This window comes from Linepithema humile, chromosome 6, assembly GCF_040581485.1.
Source record: "Linepithema humile isolate Giens D197 chromosome 6, Lhum_UNIL_v1.0, whole genome shotgun sequence".
Taxonomy (NCBI): domain Eukaryota; kingdom Metazoa; phylum Arthropoda; class Insecta; order Hymenoptera; family Formicidae; genus Linepithema; species Linepithema humile.
Window position 1 is genome coordinate 19,354,190 of NC_090133.1, and position 18,309 is coordinate 19,372,498.

At 39.2% G+C, this 18,309-nt stretch overlaps 2 protein-coding genes across 12 annotated transcripts in view; one reads left to right on the forward strand and one right to left on the reverse strand.

Annotated features, from left to right (window-relative positions):
• The first annotated feature begins 504 nt into the window (after nucleotides 1-504).
• Nucleotides 505-13,260, forward strand: yps (ypsilon schachtel). Of its 6 annotated transcripts, none has more exons than XM_067358234.1 (8): nucleotides 505-678; nucleotides 2,642-2,705; nucleotides 5,930-5,963; nucleotides 6,049-6,310; nucleotides 6,402-6,721; nucleotides 7,556-7,819; nucleotides 8,337-8,399; nucleotides 8,729-13,260. In XM_067358234.1, exons 1-8 carry the CDS (start codon nucleotides 618-620, stop codon nucleotides 8,771-8,773), a joined length of 1,113 nt encoding a protein of 370 aa, XP_067214335.1. In that variant the 5' UTR covers nucleotides 505-617; the 3' UTR covers nucleotides 8,774-13,260. The 6 variants fall into 6 exon arrangements, with proteins under 6 accessions (XP_067214335.1, XP_067214336.1, XP_067214337.1 ...); XM_067358235.1 differs by having other exon boundaries at nucleotides 6,402-6,715; XM_067358236.1 differs by lacking the exon at nucleotides 7,556-7,819 and having other exon boundaries at nucleotides 507-678.
• A 1,684-nt stretch (nucleotides 13,261-14,944) lies between these two features.
• Nucleotides 14,945-18,309, reverse strand: part of Smyd4-2 (SET and MYND domain containing, class 4, member 2) — a 106,131-nt gene continuing 102,766 nt past the window's right edge. For 4 of the 6 annotated variants that reach the window (XM_067358220.1, XM_067358219.1, XM_067358221.1 and 1 more), the window contains one exon: nucleotides 14,945-16,744. In XM_067358220.1, coding sequence (XP_067214321.1) covers nucleotides 16,411-16,744 — 334 coding nt within the window. In that variant the 3' untranslated portion in view covers nucleotides 14,945-16,410. The remainder of the gene's footprint in view (nucleotides 16,745-18,309) is intronic. The other 2 variants (XM_012378307.2, XM_012378308.2) reach the window with 2 other exon arrangements.

The following is an 18,309-nucleotide window of genomic DNA, read 5'->3' on the forward strand; positions in this document are numbered from 1 at the left end:
TTTTATTGTATTGCATGTTAATGTGTATTGCATTTTAAACATTTCCTGCATTTTTTTCTATTTTCTAAAATTCTGAAATATTTCAAGGTCAATTCTCTTTTATTGTCCATTTTAAAAAAATACATATTCTCTGATGAATTTGTGTCCGCTGTTTAGACAGCATATCGCGAAGGCGGTAACATTTCTTCCAATTTTAAGACAGAAAGTTTCCATTTTTCCATTATCCAAGTTGGACAATGCATATTTCAAAGGTCAACTTTGAAGAGTCTTCGAAAATTCGTTGGAACTAGGAATGGAAAGACCGGTGTAACGTGGTTATGGTATGCTCTCACGGCTGAGCAGCATGGCAAAGCACGCATGCGTACAATCCGGTATGATCTTCGGCGATATTCGACACTGATCGTGTATTTCCGTGAAAATTTGGAGTGCGCGATTGGCTGATACAACACCTGACCGTAGGAGGGTGGCGAATCAGCGCGCACGTTACACTGGGCATGATGTTTGCTCGGTCGCTTGGAAGCGAGCATCAGTAGGGATCTAACATCACGACCCATCACGACTAAAAAGCAAGGAAGAGAAAGCTTCGCCAGCCGTTTAACAGCTAGGCTTTTACCACCATGGCCGAGGCAGAGAAGCAGCCCGAACAACCCAAGGCTGTCCAGCAGAAGATGGTCATCGGTGAGTTTGAGCATCCTTGCATTATTACCGTGCGCGCGGCGTTTTCCGCGCCGTGCGCTGATGCACGACGCGGCGAAAAAATTCGCCGCCCGGGAACAACCGTCTCTTCCGCCGCCGCCGCCGCGCATTCCTCCACCCGTAATGGCGTCCACGCTCGCGGCGTTACGTACGAGCCATGTGGCCGGCGTGCGGAAATCGCGCGGAAAATCCACGTCTCGACTCCGTTTCCTGCATCGCGGCCTGACGTTGACGCGGCGTCAAAACGAAACGCTCGTCATCCGTTTTGCTCTGTTGACGCTTGAATTTTTATCCGAATTTTTTTACGCGTCTTCGCGGTGGCTCCATTCTCGTCTGGCCACATCGATTTTCACCGACGCCGCGTCGTTTACCCTCGTGGCGCACTGCGTTGCGGTATAATTCGCATAACCTGAAAATCGCGGGCGCGGATCTTGTGGGCGTCCGGAAACCGGACATTCACGTCGAGCTTCCAGAGCATTCCGAAATCCATCATATCGATCTTTCCTTTCTAGCAGAGCGATCGCGTCGATCCGAAATATTCTCGCCGCGCGCTCCACGTTTTCGTTATGTAAGCGTGCCGCGGCGTGCTTTCCGGAGCGTGCTTCCGCGGCAAATTGCATGCGGACAGTTGTAAGCTCCAAGTTCGTTGAATTGATCTAATTCTTTCGCCATTGAAATATTTTATTCGCCTTTCGATAGCGTGTACGAAACATTAATATGTATATCGAAACTGCGCAATATATAAAAATTTCTTTTACAGCATTATAAGAATATTGAAATTCATTGTAACATATTTAAGTTTCTTGTATTTTTTCGAAGATAAAAAGACAGATTAAATTCCATCGAAAACGTGTTGAAATTAGAATCGATTTCTTATTCATGTTTTAAAAATTGTGCAAGCTTAGTTTATTTTTAAAGAGTTTATATTTAAGAAGTGATATAATTCTGCTTTCGAAAATCTTGCCAAAATCGATACGTTACATTAGCATTAAAATTAAAAATTTCTAATATTTCAGAAATATGAGATATATATTCTAAATAATGCTCATTTATTTCTTAAGATTGTTATATATAACATAATTATATACGTTATATACAACATTGTTGTATATAATATGCGATACTTTTATTACAAATTCTATGAGTTTATCATAGCGAATATTATTCCGATCTTCGGATTTTGAGGAATTTCACAGATACAACCACGGTCGATCTATCGTTGTGACATTAATTTCGACCTTTGTTTAGGTTATATTGCTTCAAGGTTACTTGTAACTGTTATGAAGATAGTCTTATCATATTTTCGCCGTGAAGCGAGATCAAGTATATATATATATAATAACGTATTATACTATTATTCGTGAATGCAATTTGTATTAATCATAAATTTGCAGATTCCAACGACACTTCACAGTTAAAAAATTTTGATATGCATTTAAATAAAAATAATTGATATAAATATCCTTTTAATGATTATTTTATCTCTGTCAGTTGCCTATTTACTTAGATTGCTATTTGATCTTGCTTTCTAATGCATTATTCTCAGAAATGTTGCTCATGTTATAAAAACGGCCGTTACATTTCGATTTCGAGCGGTTACCTGTACGTAAACACGTGGTAATAATAACTTAATACCGTGAAACATATTATTCCCTTCCCGAAGGTCGTTTTCACAATTTGATAATAATAAGTAAAGACGACATTCCTACATGACTCAGTGTACTCTTATTCACACACAATGCTTCGAAATTGTAGATAATTTCTTACATTATGAAAAATTGCTCCCTGTTATTTTTATTGTTTGATACATTACAGCGGAATATAATTTGCAAATAATTTAAAATAAAAATGATAAATTTTGCATTACTGAATTTTGTTACAAATTTATGTGAATTTTATATTTGGCAGATATGCTTGATAATTTATACACTTTTTTGGATTTCAGCTAATAAGGTCACAGGAACCGTCAAATGGTTCAACGTCAAAAGTGGATACGGCTTTATAAATAGGTCAGTGATTATTATTTAACAATTATCTCACATCAAGTTGTTTCTCTCCTTTTTTTTCACAACTTATGAGGTTCTCTCGACATTTTGAAATACCGGATAGAAAAGGACACACATGTCTATTCGCGTGGGCGTAAGCGTTAGTCATACACTATTAATTTTAAACACCCATTTCGCGCTATAACCGCGTGAGCATTAAAGCGTTATCGTATATTAGCTGTTGCGTCTCCCCTACATTCATTGCAACTGCATCGCAAATATTTAATTATCTTTTTCACAGCTTTAGTCACAGCTTTAGTCGTTTATGAATTATATCTAAATTTATGTTTGCCACTTCCATTTTTATCATGCACTCGTTAAATAAATTTTGCGATATTCGCTGTTGTGGCTATTCAATTATTCAAAAAGAAACTCAATTATTTATTTCCTCTCTGCGACTACTCGAGAAACTCCAGATCATGAATTAATTCCGATAATCAACGAACATATTCATCGATCGCATGAGTCATCCTATTATTTCATCGTTTTACGTATATTTTCGCAATAATGTGAAAGTAGATGAATACATACTTATTGCACATTTATCAAAACATTTATTTAATGATATAATTTTTAATATTTTATTGTGACTAATAATTCATTATTTTACTCTTCTAATTTTATTTTTTAAATCCATTTGAGAATCCATCATGACGAAGCGTTATAAATATGCGTAAATTTCTGCGAGTAATCCGATATTGTTTCTTGCTGCATTTTTTTATTCCGAACGATAAGATTTGGAACACGAGGGATTCTTCGAGTTATTCTAATATATGATAACGATTTCAGCGCACGAGGGAAGTAGTAGTCTCTAATATTAGGAAAATCGCCGTCTCCGCTGCAGGTACGACCTGCAACCTCGACCTGGCACTCTGCCGCACGGAAAATAGACGCTTCATTCGACACGTGTACGGATCCGTATAGGAGCGTAGAGTCAGTTTCTCTCGCTATTTCGAGGTCCCTTTATTTATCTGGTCGGACGCCAGAAAATCGTCTCGCGCCCGCGCGCAGACGGCGGCGTTTTGCCGCGCGTTTTACACGCGGAACTTTCGTTGCGCTATAATACGTTTCCGTTCTTCCGGGGTGAAAAAGTAAAAAAAGGATCACGTCGTGATGAACGAATGAGGAATTTGCCCCAGTGCCTTTTTTTAAGTAGATTTTTTAGGTAGATTCTTTAGCACGAGGGAAGGGCGGAAAAATAGTTCCTCACGACCAAGGCTAAACAAAATTCAAATGCTTACCTGCACGTGAGAGTTTCTCGAATGCACTTTCACTGACGCCTGCTGTGCCATAAAATCATTAGAAACGACCGTTATAGCTGTTTACAAATATAGAACGCTTTCGTTCGTCCCTCAACGAACATGTCGCCGCGTGTTACAGTTAATCCGGTTTTCGAGAAATCAATCTCCAGAAATCTAAAAACGTAATAAATAATTGTATTCTTTGTTTGAATATTCATATCTTTTTTTAAGAAACGTGGTGCTACGAATGTATCTTTCTCTGAAAGATGCTGTCGTATATTTTTTCCGAAATGCGAATTTATTCATATTTTAATTTTAACTGTATTCCAACATGTGATTTATGAAGTAAATTATAACTTAATTTACTTTGTTTTTTTTTCGGTCTTAATGTGGAATTAGGAACAGACTTAAAATTGATATAAAAATATAAAATAATAAAATATATAATATTAAAAATATGGAAATACACTGCGACCCTGTTTTGCAATGCTCGCAATAATGACAGAAACCTTAGGTAAAATCCTAAATATATAAGCGAGAGGAAGCCGTTTTACAGTGAGCAGGTAACAATGAAGGAAAGAACCGAATGATGCAGCACATTTTTTTCTACATTTTTCCAGAAGTTATTCAGAAATGTGCTTTAGAGACGTACTAAAAATATTCTTAGAAATTTGGATGCATTATACATATCATCAAAGAATCTGTTCCTAAAACTAATTTAATAGCCTAAAATTTAATAGCCTGAATCGAGGGTACGAATCCATTGTTCATTCATCGTGTTCGTCTCTAATTCGGCGAACTCGATTATTCCGCAATGGAAGAGCAACGTTCCATCTCGATACCCATTGGATCATTCCATTAATTATTCGGCATTGATCCACGTTCCGAGACGTACAGTCAAATTCATTAGGACAGATACATATAGCATATTTAAATAATAGATGTTAAAATTTTTGGCAAAATTAATAAAGTCATTATTCGCAGCTAATTAATGCTGTCGTAAAATAAAAGAGAAATTAACGTGGATAAAAGTAAGGTAAATGTACTTTTTACCGAACTATCGTCAAAACTATCGTCAAAACTATCGTCAAAACAACTGAGAATATATTGCATGAAGTTTTATGCAACGAAATCAGTTGTTTTGACAATCGTACTGTTAATGGCTATTATTTTTAAACGTAAATAGTAAATTGGTCGGTAAATTGGAGCAGTTCGGTAAAAGGTACATTTACCTTAGTATTCCATATTTTGCGACTGTAGTCTACAGAAATTGGATAAGAGTGGACCTCTTATAACAGTATAATTGTTAATGATCTCATTTTCACCGAGAGAGACATCGATTCAGGCAATTAAACTCTCTACCTAATGATTCACCTTTTGTTAACCGCGCACGGAAGGGTGCCTAGTTGCGGCAGCTGGCGTTTGTGTACGTATTGTGTATTTCTCTCCTGAGTGCACCGCCGGGGTTCGACGACCTCTTAACTCCGTGCTTTGCTCCGCAGCTTCACGGATTACATCCGCGCGCTCGCGAATTCATGCGTAGGATAGACGTGTATATACACATCACTATGTATTTGCTACACGCTGTGTATCGCGCGTACGTGTGGAACTTCGTAGAGAATGCAGACAGACGTCACATTGATGCAAGACTTGCCGCGATACCTGCGCAATAAATAAATGGACATGATTGTTATTATTGTGACAAAATTTTGATGGTTTTTTTCCACAGAAACATAATAAAACATAAATTGAAATTCAAAGGAAGAAATACAACAGTTATTTATTATAAAAAAATAATTACGGAGTTATTTTAGAGACAATTATTTTATCTTAATATTCAGTCCGAAATGATTAAAATTATAAATATTGTTTGGTTTTTATTAATTTCGAGTCTGCATTAAAATATGAATATCGATTGCTTCTAATCATTTATTCCGATTGCTTCAGGAATGACACGAAGGAGGACGTGTTTGTACATCAGGTAAGTTTTTCACGTTTAACGCATTAAATAATACTTTATTCTTAAAGTATCGCAATATATATCTAACTGTTACGTGTAATCGCAGTCCGCGATAGTCAAAAACAACCCAAGGAAGGCCGTACGCAGTGTGGGAGATGGCGAGGTCGTGGAGTTTGACGTAGTCATCGGCGAGAAGGGCCACGAGGCCGCCAATGTCACCGGTCCGGCCGGAGAAGCGGTGAAGGGTTCGCCCTACGCGGCGGACAAGCGTCGCGGATATCGCGGTATTCATTGGATTTACCCGAGACGCGGCAACGGCCGACCTCAAAATCGCAGACCGCGCGAAGGCCAAGAGGGCTACGAACAAGGTACGCAATCGCGCTCTCTCGCGCCACAATGTTAATCGCTCGCAAAGTCTCTCGGGCGTCAAGATTAACTTTCGCCGTTTGGATGAATTAGGTGAAGGCAAGAATGGTGATGACGTGAACGCGGCCGACGGCGGCGGCCAGTCACAGCAGCAACAGCGTCGTTACAGGCTGCGACGTCATTACGACGGTTATTATCGTGGAGGACGGCGTTCCGGGCCCGCTCAAGCGCAGCAGGGAGAGAATGCTGGCGAAGGTGGTGAGCAAGGAGAAGGAACCGGCGGCGAGGGTGTTCCGCCGCGCGGAAGTGGTCGTGGACGCGGTGGTCCATCACGGCGCTTTTTCCGCCGCAATTTCCGCGGAGGAAGAGGTGGCCCGCCACGGCGCCCTCGTAGCCAGGATGGCCAGGTACGGGTTAGTATCTAAGCTGAAGTCACACACATTCCGATTTCATTACAGTGATTGATGGCGGACGATGGTATCGAGTTGAATCGCGTCGATCGCGAACAAGCATGTTTTCCCAAATCTTACACGCACTCTTTCATCTAGAGTTCCGAGACGCTGCGCAAAACTCAGAAAAGTGTTTTGATTTTAAGAAATATATATTTGAATTAGATTTTTTTCAAATATTTTTTCTATCATTAAGACAAATTTCGAGATACGGTTGCCTCGAAACTTTAGATGAAATATTCTATTCTTTTGATCTGCACTTGATTTAAAACTACTTTTGTTCTGGTTAATTTCTATTATGCCAAACACCTCAGAACTCACTGTATCCTCGATTGCTTGCACTTGAATGGTGAAGTGCCTCTTTTTTTTCTAACAAGAGTGCTGCATTATTACACACGTAACTAACTAACGGACTTGGCAGATTGTAAATGTGCATTTATTTCAACTTTGCATTCTTGGTATAAATAACGAACACTTTGAAAACTAGCTGTTTAAATATGCACGGTAGTTTTTATTTGAAAAGATGATGAATCGTAGTAGTATTTTTCTCTATAACGGCACTGATGCACTGTCATTTAGAAATTGTGTTCTTGTTTTCAGTAAAGATTCTATCAATCCCTTCTTGTACGATGCATCATCCACGCACGCGGAATATGTGTTCTGTACTTGTCGACAATCCCTTTTTTTCTTTTATCTCGCGCTTTGTAAGAATGAAGCGGGACGTACCGGCGAATTTTCGTAACTGGCAAAGCACATCGCGGACAGCTGTTATAAAGATTACGTGTATTGTAAAATTAGGTGATCAATGACGGCGAGACTGTCGGCGAGAGTATGCAAGTCGGTAATTACCGGAGAAATCCACGACCGCGTTACAGACGACGATTAGTACGACAACCTCGTGCGACCTCGAGCCAACACACGAACACACGCAGTCAGCACACGGTACAAAACTTGCCGTCTTCTGGCCCGAATCGCAAATCCCCGAATCCCGCTTCTTCCCCCGTCACTTCCCTCCGAACACAAGTCAACGATGTCCCTCCTGAATCCTGCGGTAAATCCAAGGTATTATTGATTCTCTTTCTTACTCAAGGTGGAAGATAATTCCCGAATTTTTTACCGTAATGGATGATTTTGCAAACCAAATTCACAGACTTCATTAACGAGTAATTTGATGACTTTTAACGAATTGCAACAAACATTCATAGTTTCCGTTTAAAAAAAAAAAAAAAATGAAACGCTTGCCTTACGGAAATTTGCGCCTTATTGGATCGCTAGTTTCACCTATATATTATCTGTAAATCTGTTCCTTCGTCAACGGATTGCACTTGTCTACCTTCATTTCTTTTCTTCTACGAGCGTTCGATGAAGCACCTTAAGCACGAGTCACGATCAGAAGCTGTTCGATGTAACACTAACATTGTGGGACGTTGAAAACAGTAGGTCGAACAATGGAGTTTCGCGAATTGTGACAAACGGACGAGAGTTTTTGATTGTGGCGCATCGCGCGATCCGTCGACGAATACAGAGCGGTAGCGCTTAGCACACACTGTTTGCACGTGTCTTTTTGTCCTCTTTTCAGTCGGAGCAGAAGTTGGATGCACCAAAAGATACGGATGCACCTGTCGCTGCCCCTGCTCCACAGGTAATGTCGCTCCTTTTTCTCTTCTTTTCAATCTCGCTCGTCTCAGTTACTGCAGTTTTTTTTTTTTTTTTTTTTTTTTTTACGCACTTACACTTTCGGCATTAGATGTGATCTTCAAAGTAGACCTACAGATTTACTTTCTTGCGCTATCTCTTATCTTTCCTACTTTTATCCTCGTTGTCTTCTAGAAGGACTTGCATTTTTTAATCGCATAGTTTGAAAGAGGAGATGTGTGGGACGATTGGCAAAGATATTTTGACACGCGTTGTATAATTGTTGTTTCTGTGATTTTCCCACGAGTAATGTTTCCTTGATGTATCTGCTTGCAGGAGAGCCAACCGGTGCAGAATACTACTACCGAAAGCACCGCCTAATTTAAGAGATGAACACGCGCTACGACCGCAGGACGCTCCTTTTAACATATAACATCGACACCCGTTATACACTGCATACACAGCAGCAGATACAGCAGCAGCAGAAGCAACAGCAAATAATCTATAAAACAAATGCAAAAAATCCAAAAAAAAAAAAAAAAAAAAATACTAAAAAATGATAAATCAACAAACACTACTCCACACTCTCCCCCACGAAAGCAGATAAAAATTAAGAGGATGTTTTTCGTCGAGCGTGGCGAAAAGAAAGATTCATCTTTCGAGCGAATTGAGACTTGTTTTTTTTTTGTACTTTCGAAATTTTGCAGAGAAATAGAAGACGGACATAATGCGTAGCGTTAAAGAAACAACAGAGACGCGAAGAGGAATCTTCTAACGTTTCATTAACGATATTGCGCTATGTGTATTCGGGAAGAGGAAAATGCAAACCGACAGAAGGGTAAAGCAATCACGGAGTACGAAGCGATGGACTCGAGCGCGGCAAGGGATATGATGTATATGTAGATTTTTGTTTTCGTTTTTTTGTGTATTTCTCGTTACATTGATTTTTCTCCGATAAGGCGCACCGCGTGCGCGATATTTGAGTTTATTGCTATATTTCGGCGAGCTTCTTTCACTTTTCGGCGATTTTTTCCATCAAAAGCAAATAGCGAAAACCGATACGTGATTTATACGTGATTTATACGTGATTTATACGTGATGATGTACGAATTTCACTTGAATTTTTGCCTGTCTCGAAGTCATTCGTTTCCTTTCGGCTTGTATCTCGAAATCGACGAACTGCCGTATTGCTTTCACTCTTACATGCGTAATTACATTGCGATTGATAAGCGTAAATACAGCATTGGGGTGTGTGTGTGTGCCTCAAGGATAATGATACGATATTGATTCTAAATTTTCTTACACTTTACAATTTGTCATAAGCAGAAACGATTATTATACTAGCATTTATCTTGGCCGTATTTTTACAGTTGATTGTAGCAAACAATTGTCGATACTGGCCCCTGGTGGGTCCGGCGAAGCGAATTATGATTAGCGATTATTATTGTACTGATTTTGCTGTATTAATTGGACATAGGAAGGCGAGCCTTGTGGGATTTCAGATTTACGAAGGCTACATCTTTACGGTTGATACGGTGCTAAATGCACTTTAAAGAAAAGGCTGACTGTTGCTCATGCGCTTGATCCGAGAAAACTATTAACAATTTCTTGAAAGAAACAGTCAGCCTTTTCTTTAGAGTGCATTTAGCACCGCTCATTTTGAAAACTTGATTTTGCGGTGCTGCACGTATTGATTTTGAACGTAAATGCTCTGATTTCGCAAACCTCGTTTTTATTATCAAGTTCTGACTATTATCAAGTTCTGAAAAAAAATCAAATTTCGCTTCAATGGCCTGTAACACCAAAACCTTTATATTTTTATATTATACGTTTTCGACGTATAATGTGGGAGGGTGAAGATTTTGGTGTTACAGAGCATCGAGGCGCAGTTTGACTTCTTTTCAGGACTTGCTAATAGTTTGTTCGCATTGGATTGCGTTTTGATCCAACCGTAAATGAAGCAGGCGCCTAACATAAAATTTTGCACAATCTGCATCTTATCCGTAATTAATCCGTCAATACAGTAATAATCACTAATCGCTAGTCAAAATAAATCGTGAGTAAATCGTCCGGTCTTTTCTGAAATTGACGTCGAGTGATCGTGCAGGCCGGTTTTTCTTATTAAGCTACTGACCCCATGCATACGGCAATCGACTCAATTTGACTCTATTCGGAACAAGAGCCGGGCGTATCACACACATCGGCTCGATTGACAATACGAATACCGTAGACTGTCATGAGAGTACGAGAGAAGAGAGAGAACAAGAGAGAGAGAGAAAACAAACTTTATATAATTTTGCATGGAACTAATTTTTAAAATTTTAGTTTGTAGTATCGTCGACGATAATCAAATAAATATATACGTCTTTCTTTAAGAAAAAAATTACAAAATTGAAGTATATCTTTATATTGGGCCAAACTGATTTGATTGACATTTCTCTTCCGTTGAATTCTACATCCAGACGGTACAAAGATCTGTGAGAGGAGATACCTTCTTCAAACGTTTCTCGTATCGTTTGGATGTAGCCTGTCGATGTTACATGATGTTACTGTTTTCCGTCATCTGTAATTTTGTGCTCGTCGATTAGAAACGATCAGCGTCGCGCAAAATAAATACGCGAGTGAGAAATAATCGAATATTCGATTATTTCGCGAATATGTATTTATAAGTGTATTGGCACGTATAAAATGTATACGGAACTGCATATCTTCGCCAGAGATGCGTCAGCGTGCATTTTATACACGCTAGTTTAATAAATACACATTCGAAGTTGTTCGCGAATAGATTTTTGCCGTCAGCGCGCGGTAGTCGTTGCCCGCCCAGGTGCCAGGTAGAGAAACGTCCAAGATATTACCGTATACACCACCTGATAATCTTCTATTGTGTCTCACTATCCCGTCACATTCCGTTTGTGAAGTAGCGTTTGTTAGGCCGCAAACCCAAAGTGTGTTGAGTCTTCGTAAAAGTTGCATAATATCTATGTTTTGTGTACGGAAAGATCGAGGTGGAAACATCCGATTAGCAGAAGTAGCGAGACGGTTTTGGGGAGTAATGATCAATGAGAAAAAAAAAAAAAAAAAGAGAGTGTGTGCGTGAGTGTCAAGTGGAGAGAGAGACAAACGCGCGGTTACGTTACGCGGACGCGCGTTATTTTCACTTTTGCAAACGTAGTAAGAAATAAGCGAGGCCTTTAATCGAGTGCCGATCCCGAAGTCGCGTCGATGGTCGCCGAGATATCTTTTTTCTTTTTCTCTTTTTTATTGGATTCTGCGAGGAAGAATTCGGCGGACGCGCGATGCATTGATCGTCGCGCATTCTTCCGCTCTTCTATTAAACCGGGAATCCGCGTCCGGTTAGGACAAAAATCACACGGCGACTCTTCGGGCGACCCTTCGGGCCGCGTTAACGTAATCACTCTCCGTTGTCTAACGTAACCGCGCGTCCCCCACAAAAACATGGTAGAGAGAAAGAAATTTAAAAAAAAAGAAAAGAATCCAAAAGAGGCCTCTCGAAACAGCGGGAGAGAGGCGCGGAACAAGCAAAAATTTCAAGCGGCGCTCCGAACGGACGCGCAAACGTAACTGTCTGCAAAAAAAGAACAATGCATGTGTTAACAGTGAATATCCGAGTTAAAAAAAAAGAACAAAAGCCGTATAAAGCCAAAAAAGAAAGAAAACGAATCCAGCAGTTGAACTTACACGCGATAAAAAAAAAGAAAAAATATACACACACCTAAGGTAGTAAACCAAAAAAGAAAAAAAAAAAAAAAATCATTTGTGATTTTGACGTGCGAGTTATCGCTGTCGTCGAAACATTTTTGACACAGTCGCCAGTCAATCGTGATCGGTCACAAAGCGTGTGTATACGTGTTCGTTAATAAAAGTTGAAAGATGACTTACGATCGGGTGACGCGAAATGTTCACAGGAAAAATTCGATTCGCGACCAAGCATCGCGCGCGCGCGCGCGCGGCCCATTAATCTCGCAACTCTTTGCGGAAAATTCGCCGAATTCTAGACGACGGGGAGGCGATCTCCGCAAGCCGGTACTTTGCGTGCCGAATAATTTTCACAATTAGAGATAAATATCGATTTGTATTTGGTCGAAATTATTTGATGTGCAAAGTGTCCGATCGCGTGCAGATTGCTTTCGCGTCGCGAATTTCACGCTCGCGAATTAATGGTCGGTATTGTATTGCAAAGTTTTGTCATCGGTGTTTTTCGGTTCTTCTCGCCGAGAAAGCGGAAATTTGAGTCACCGCTAACAGTTAAAAAAACTAACAAAAAATTCAACCTTCCTCTCGGAGGAAGGAGAGGATGTTTCGTGAAAGGAGGGGTTGCTGCGACGCGCCCTTTCTCGCTCGAAATTTCCGTCGTGTATTCGCGTCGTATCCACCGGCGAAAAATAATCGCAATAAAAAAAAGAGTATCGCGTCGCAACAGTCAATTAGATCCGATTCGAGTTTCACGCGAGTGAAGGCGATACTCGAGTTATATATATCGCGAGAGAAAAAGACACGGCGACGCGGACGGAGAGTGAAAAAGGAAAAGCAAAAACTGGGGGAAAAAGAACCGAAATCCCGATCGAGGAGACGTTCAACTTTCGAGAGACAAAAGAAAAAAAAAAGAAAGACGAGAAAATCTATCAAAAGACTTCGACGGACGCCGGACACGACGTTGTCGTTGTCGTCGTCCGAGCGTGTCCCGAGATAAAGTCGTCCGTCGACTGCCCCTTCCCCATAATAAATTTTGTACCGAAACGTGAAACACTAAATGCTAATTTCATACACGGAATTTAATTTTTTCACGAGAAACATGTGCATTATAAAAAATAAATCTACCAAAAAAATTGCAAAAGTTATAAATTAAATGTGCGTTTTGTTTACTTCGATTCCCCGTTTATTCCTCTTCCTTGCCTCTCTATTAAATATCATCATGTAAATAATTATTATTATAAACAATACACTTTGAGAGCGCGCGATTGCAAAAATATTAGCAAGAAATTTACAATTACACATAACAATGATTCCGATTGCACGGGTCGAGTGGTTTTAAGAGCAGGAGAGAATTCAAGAGTGACGGACGAGAAAGCACAAAAATTAAATTTTAAAATTAATCACGGAAATGTAAATACGTCGATAGATTTTATTCAATTATCCGCATCTCATTTTATCTTTCATAAAATTCCGGAAAATTCACACAGCGCACTCCAAATAAAACTGCACGAACGCAAATGAAATGCTGCAAATTCGTTGCTGCCTATATAAATCAAATATTTAATTTGCTGTTTATTTTTCCGCCGGAAAAGAATCTCTGAAGCAATGTGATTGATGAGTTCTCGGCGGGGCGGAATTGTACGTACGCATTTCATATACGCGCAATTTCACGCGCGATGATGTTAATCGAAGCCCTCCGGAGAAGTTATAGGTATAATGCATTCCCGTCATGGAGAATTTCCAATAATACCGGCATTACGGCGGCACTTAATCACCTTTCGCGGGGGTATATAAATTAATTTTCCGTCCCGGCGTTAATCTCATACAACAACGATCAGCAGTAACCGTACGTACCGGGGTACCATAATTGACACAACGGGTCCGGCGCTTCGATATATATTACAGATTCATCATTATGAATTATAAATTACACGTGTGCGCGCATCGAGCTGCTCTCGCCGGACATGGTTTAACAATACGTTAAATTTTGGATCTATCGACTGCGAAGTGCATTATCTACGAATAGCGAGTCTGTGCGCACGGGGAATACGTCGCCTTTGATTTCGGAATCTGCTTTCGGAGGGTCTCTTCGCCTTAAACTTGCAGGTTTTCCTTGAGAATTTTTACACCGATACGCGGGAATAGATGCACCGAAGAATGCTGAGTTACAGAATAATCCTGGATAATTCAAACTCTTGGCTAAATAAAACTTTCATTTTAGTCATGTGTCTTCGTGCTATATTATTTTGACGTGAAACATATAATTCATATTTTATTAAAATTTGAATTTATTTGGAATATCAGTATCCAAAAATGCGTATTATCTCTTTATTTATCGCCAAGTTTTGATAACTTTAATTAACTGTAAATATTTTATATGTAACACAAAAATATTAAACTCTACATAATTCTTTATTTCCTGAATTTCAAAATTTTATGTTTTGTAATATTTGATAAATTGATGGTTTAAATTAAAATTACTCTTTTTTTTATATTTAAGTATCTGATTTTATGGTAAAACAACTATTAAATGAAGAGTTAAACTGATTATGTTATCAGTGAATAATCACTAGCTGTAGAAAACTTATATGTATAACGTTGACTATAGTCGCATAAGAATTAAATAATACTATCAAGCTCATATATTTGGAAAAAATATACTTATAATATTTTATATGGTTACAGAAAAATAATTTTAGAACTCGCTGGTACACTTACCGTATTTCCAGTGTATTTGCGTTGCGCTCTCGAGAATAAACGGCTACGTCGTTGTAAGACAGCAATCGTTACGCGCATTTCTCCACAGCAAATGTTGAAAAGACTCAACGGGTTGTGTCGGATTTGAAAATATCCTTTAATCCGGATATGTAATATATACAATACGTGAGCACGCAACCACTGTGCAGATTCGGCAGTTTGTATGCAGTTTTTGCCGCATGCGATGGCATATGTACAGTATCACACAAGAACGTCGCTTGCATATCTGAAAAATTTGTTATTTCAGAAAACATGAATGATAATTTATAACACATTTTCGACTATTATTATCTAAACAAAAGAATCATTTCTGGGAAAAACTGTACAAAAAATGTCACTTTAGTATCCTATTATAAATAATTCCTAGCGTTATAAATTTGTTATAAATATTTTTTGACATTGATGGGACAATAGAATTTCTGAACGGTTAAGACTGGCAAAATTCCATGTTTCTTACCGTCGAATAAATGAAGATGCGAGAGCAAAAAGTGTGCGACTTATCAGAAACTCCCGACCGTATGTTTTCAGAGATAGAGATACGATACACCGTACAGACAACCACACACACATACACACACACACACACACACACACACAGAGCTACACCAGTAAAGGCAATCAGGAGAGATCTCGGATGAACCGAATTGATTGCTCGCGCGCTGTGTGCGGGCGAAATTAAAAAAGTTGGCTTCCAGGTCGACGCCTCGGTAAACGCCTCGGCCGCTAATTCGGCCGACACGAACATCTATTCGTGCAGCCGGTTCACGCTTGCAATATCAATTATCGCTATTTGTTTCCCGCTGTGCCGATAATCGTCATGGACATAACCGGCCGATACCGTAGCACGTATATGTGCGTATGTGTGCGGGTAATAACGCGTGCAAATTGTACGACGTTATGTCCGCGACGTGACGCTGTTCGCACGATGGGCGGAATCCTTTTATTCTATCTTCCCGCGGGAGCTTTATTGCGTTACTTGGGTCCCGGCGATTTTATAAAGGCCATAAAGATAACGGTCCTTTCGCGCGGATGTAGAAACCGAGTCGCAATCTGAGAAAAAAAAAAAAAAAAAAAAAAACGAAAAATAAAATCTCGAGTGCGCACACCGGATGGTCTCGATTGTCCGAATCGGAATATAAAATATAATAAAAAATTTTGATAAAAATTATTTTTGTTACTTCTAAACTTTTATTAATTAACATTTCTATATTGCACAAATATATTGTACATTTATACTAATTACTTCAATTTCCTCAAGCTAACAATTGAATCGTTCAATAAATCAGCGCGTAAAATCGTCAAAAGAAAACAGGTAAAACAATAACGCTTTGCAAACGCTACAAATTTTCGTCCAAAATGTGATTTAAAATATCGATTGGCTATATATGATAAAATATCACAATGCGCCGATCAAATCGGCCCGAACAACGTCTACGCTATGATCAAACGCACTCGTCTTTCATTCCAAGGACATTTACGAATCATCGTGGTTGACCTGCGTGGTTACCGGGATCTGTCCAAGTTCCGGCGGCAGTTTCCTTCTCCTTCTACGCGCTTCTAAGTGCCGCCGCCGGTCGCCAAGTATTCCCGTAGTCAGCCAGACAGGAGCTTAAAGCAATTTCGGCCAGGTGTGTGTCCCGGTGTGGTGGATAGGCGACTTGGTGAAATCTCTTCAGAGCGTCGCACAGCGTCCCGATCGCCTCGTCGACCCTTTCGTCCTGCATGCTGGCCAATCCACGTTCGTAGAGCGCCTCGCACTCTCGCAGACATGCGAGCCGATCCTCCAAGCAGATTTTCTTCTGACAGCCCAGACATTTTATCAGCTTACCCGGCCGCTGCTGGGCTCGCGAATGCAGTCGGCTGCATCCTGCCGTAGGACACCTCGGGGAAAAACGTCAAAAGAATATTTCGCGATTTTCTCGCGTCGAGAACTTCGTTATAATGACGGAAACGCCGATAAAAAATTATTAGCAAACTATATACATATAGAAAGCTTGAAACAAATAATCTCCACAAAGTTCTGAATCGAATAATTTAACGCAATAATTGTCATTTAATGTTAATTTTACTTTAGCGAAAATGTCAAGAAAGACTATGATTTATAATAATTTTTAATTTTTGACGTAAATTTTATTAAATTAAAATTTCTCTCAATTAAAAATTCTGTTAAAATTATGAAATTAGAAGAAGATAATTTTGCTAATCATCTGGCTTATTGAAGTTCACGATAAACCTCTCTTTTTTAATCCCTTATAATTCGGAAGTTATTAGCGATACTCGACATTTTCACTAAAAAAAATCAATCTTATATAAAAAGAAAATCTCTTTATCATTAATTTAATCGCAAATTAATCTGCAAAATAATTGAAACGCTAAAATTGGATAGATTAAGCTAGCATTAAATTTTGATATAAGTGCCATTTCAATTTTGACGAACGCGTGGTATCTTCACAGATATAGATGTAAATCGATAGATATTACTAAATAAAAAGTGTCTGAATTAATTTTTGCGTCAATTATGTACGGTATCTATCTCTGCAAGTTTAATAATTAAAAAGAGATACACTTTTAAATGAAAAGTAATATTTTATACTCAAGGAATATCAGAAAGATGTATAAATAAAGGAAACCTTTATCACACACGCAGTATTAAATTGTCGAGAAAAATTGGTGAAACATCAGAGAGAAGGTACACTTTTAGAAGAATTACATTTACGTTAGCGTGGTGATAAAATAATTACTAGTAATTGAACTTTTGTCTGACGGTCGGACGCTCTCAAAGAGAAATCCTTGGTTTATTTCTCTGGGGAAGAAATACTGTCGACACAGAGCCCTACGTTCGCTGTTGACGTAAAAGACGCTACGTAACGTGGTGTAGTGCCACTACCCAGAAAATTACCGCGAAACTGATAAAAGCACCTGGCCGTGTCGTTGTGGAGTTGGTATAAGAATCTCACGACAGAGAAGTATCTTTGATGACAGGAGCATCCTTACGGCGCTTCTTTCCCTTTGAGGGACTCGCTTCGTTGGGACTTGCGGTTTTTAACGATCTCGAAAAATATCTACTCTCTTTCTCTCTTGGTCGCTTGTTATTCTTCTCGCTTGACATTTTTGCACTTTTACTCGTTATCATGGTTTTTCAACGTTTCTTGATTTTTTTTTTTAAGAAAATATTTTAATAGTAGAATTAATTCTTTAAACGCGGAAATTAATTCTTAAACTTTTGAATCTCTTAAAGACAGGCGCCGCGGAACCGGGGGGGGGCAGAGGGGGCGACCGCCCACCCAGAGATAATTCAGGGGGATAATTCCTATTATTTAGTGTTTGAATGGAGTTACATACATATATGTATACATATTGAATGAACTGAATTTATATATATATATATATACATATTATGAATGTATTATGTATCCCCTTTATAAATTTTGCCCCCTCAGATGAAA

Coding starts and splice junctions, on each gene's coding strand:
- yps (XM_067358234.1), top strand. CDS start 618: ATGGCCGAGGCAGAGAAGCAGCCCGAACAACCCAAGGCTGTCCAGCAG. Junction 679..2,641: donor CCAGCAGAAGATGGTCATCG/GTGAGTTTGAGC, acceptor TTTGGATTTCAG/CTAATAAGGTCACAGGAACC. Junction 5,964..6,048: donor AGGACGTGTTTGTACATCAG/GTAAGTTTTTCA, acceptor GTGTAATCGCAG/TCCGCGATAGTCAAAAACAA.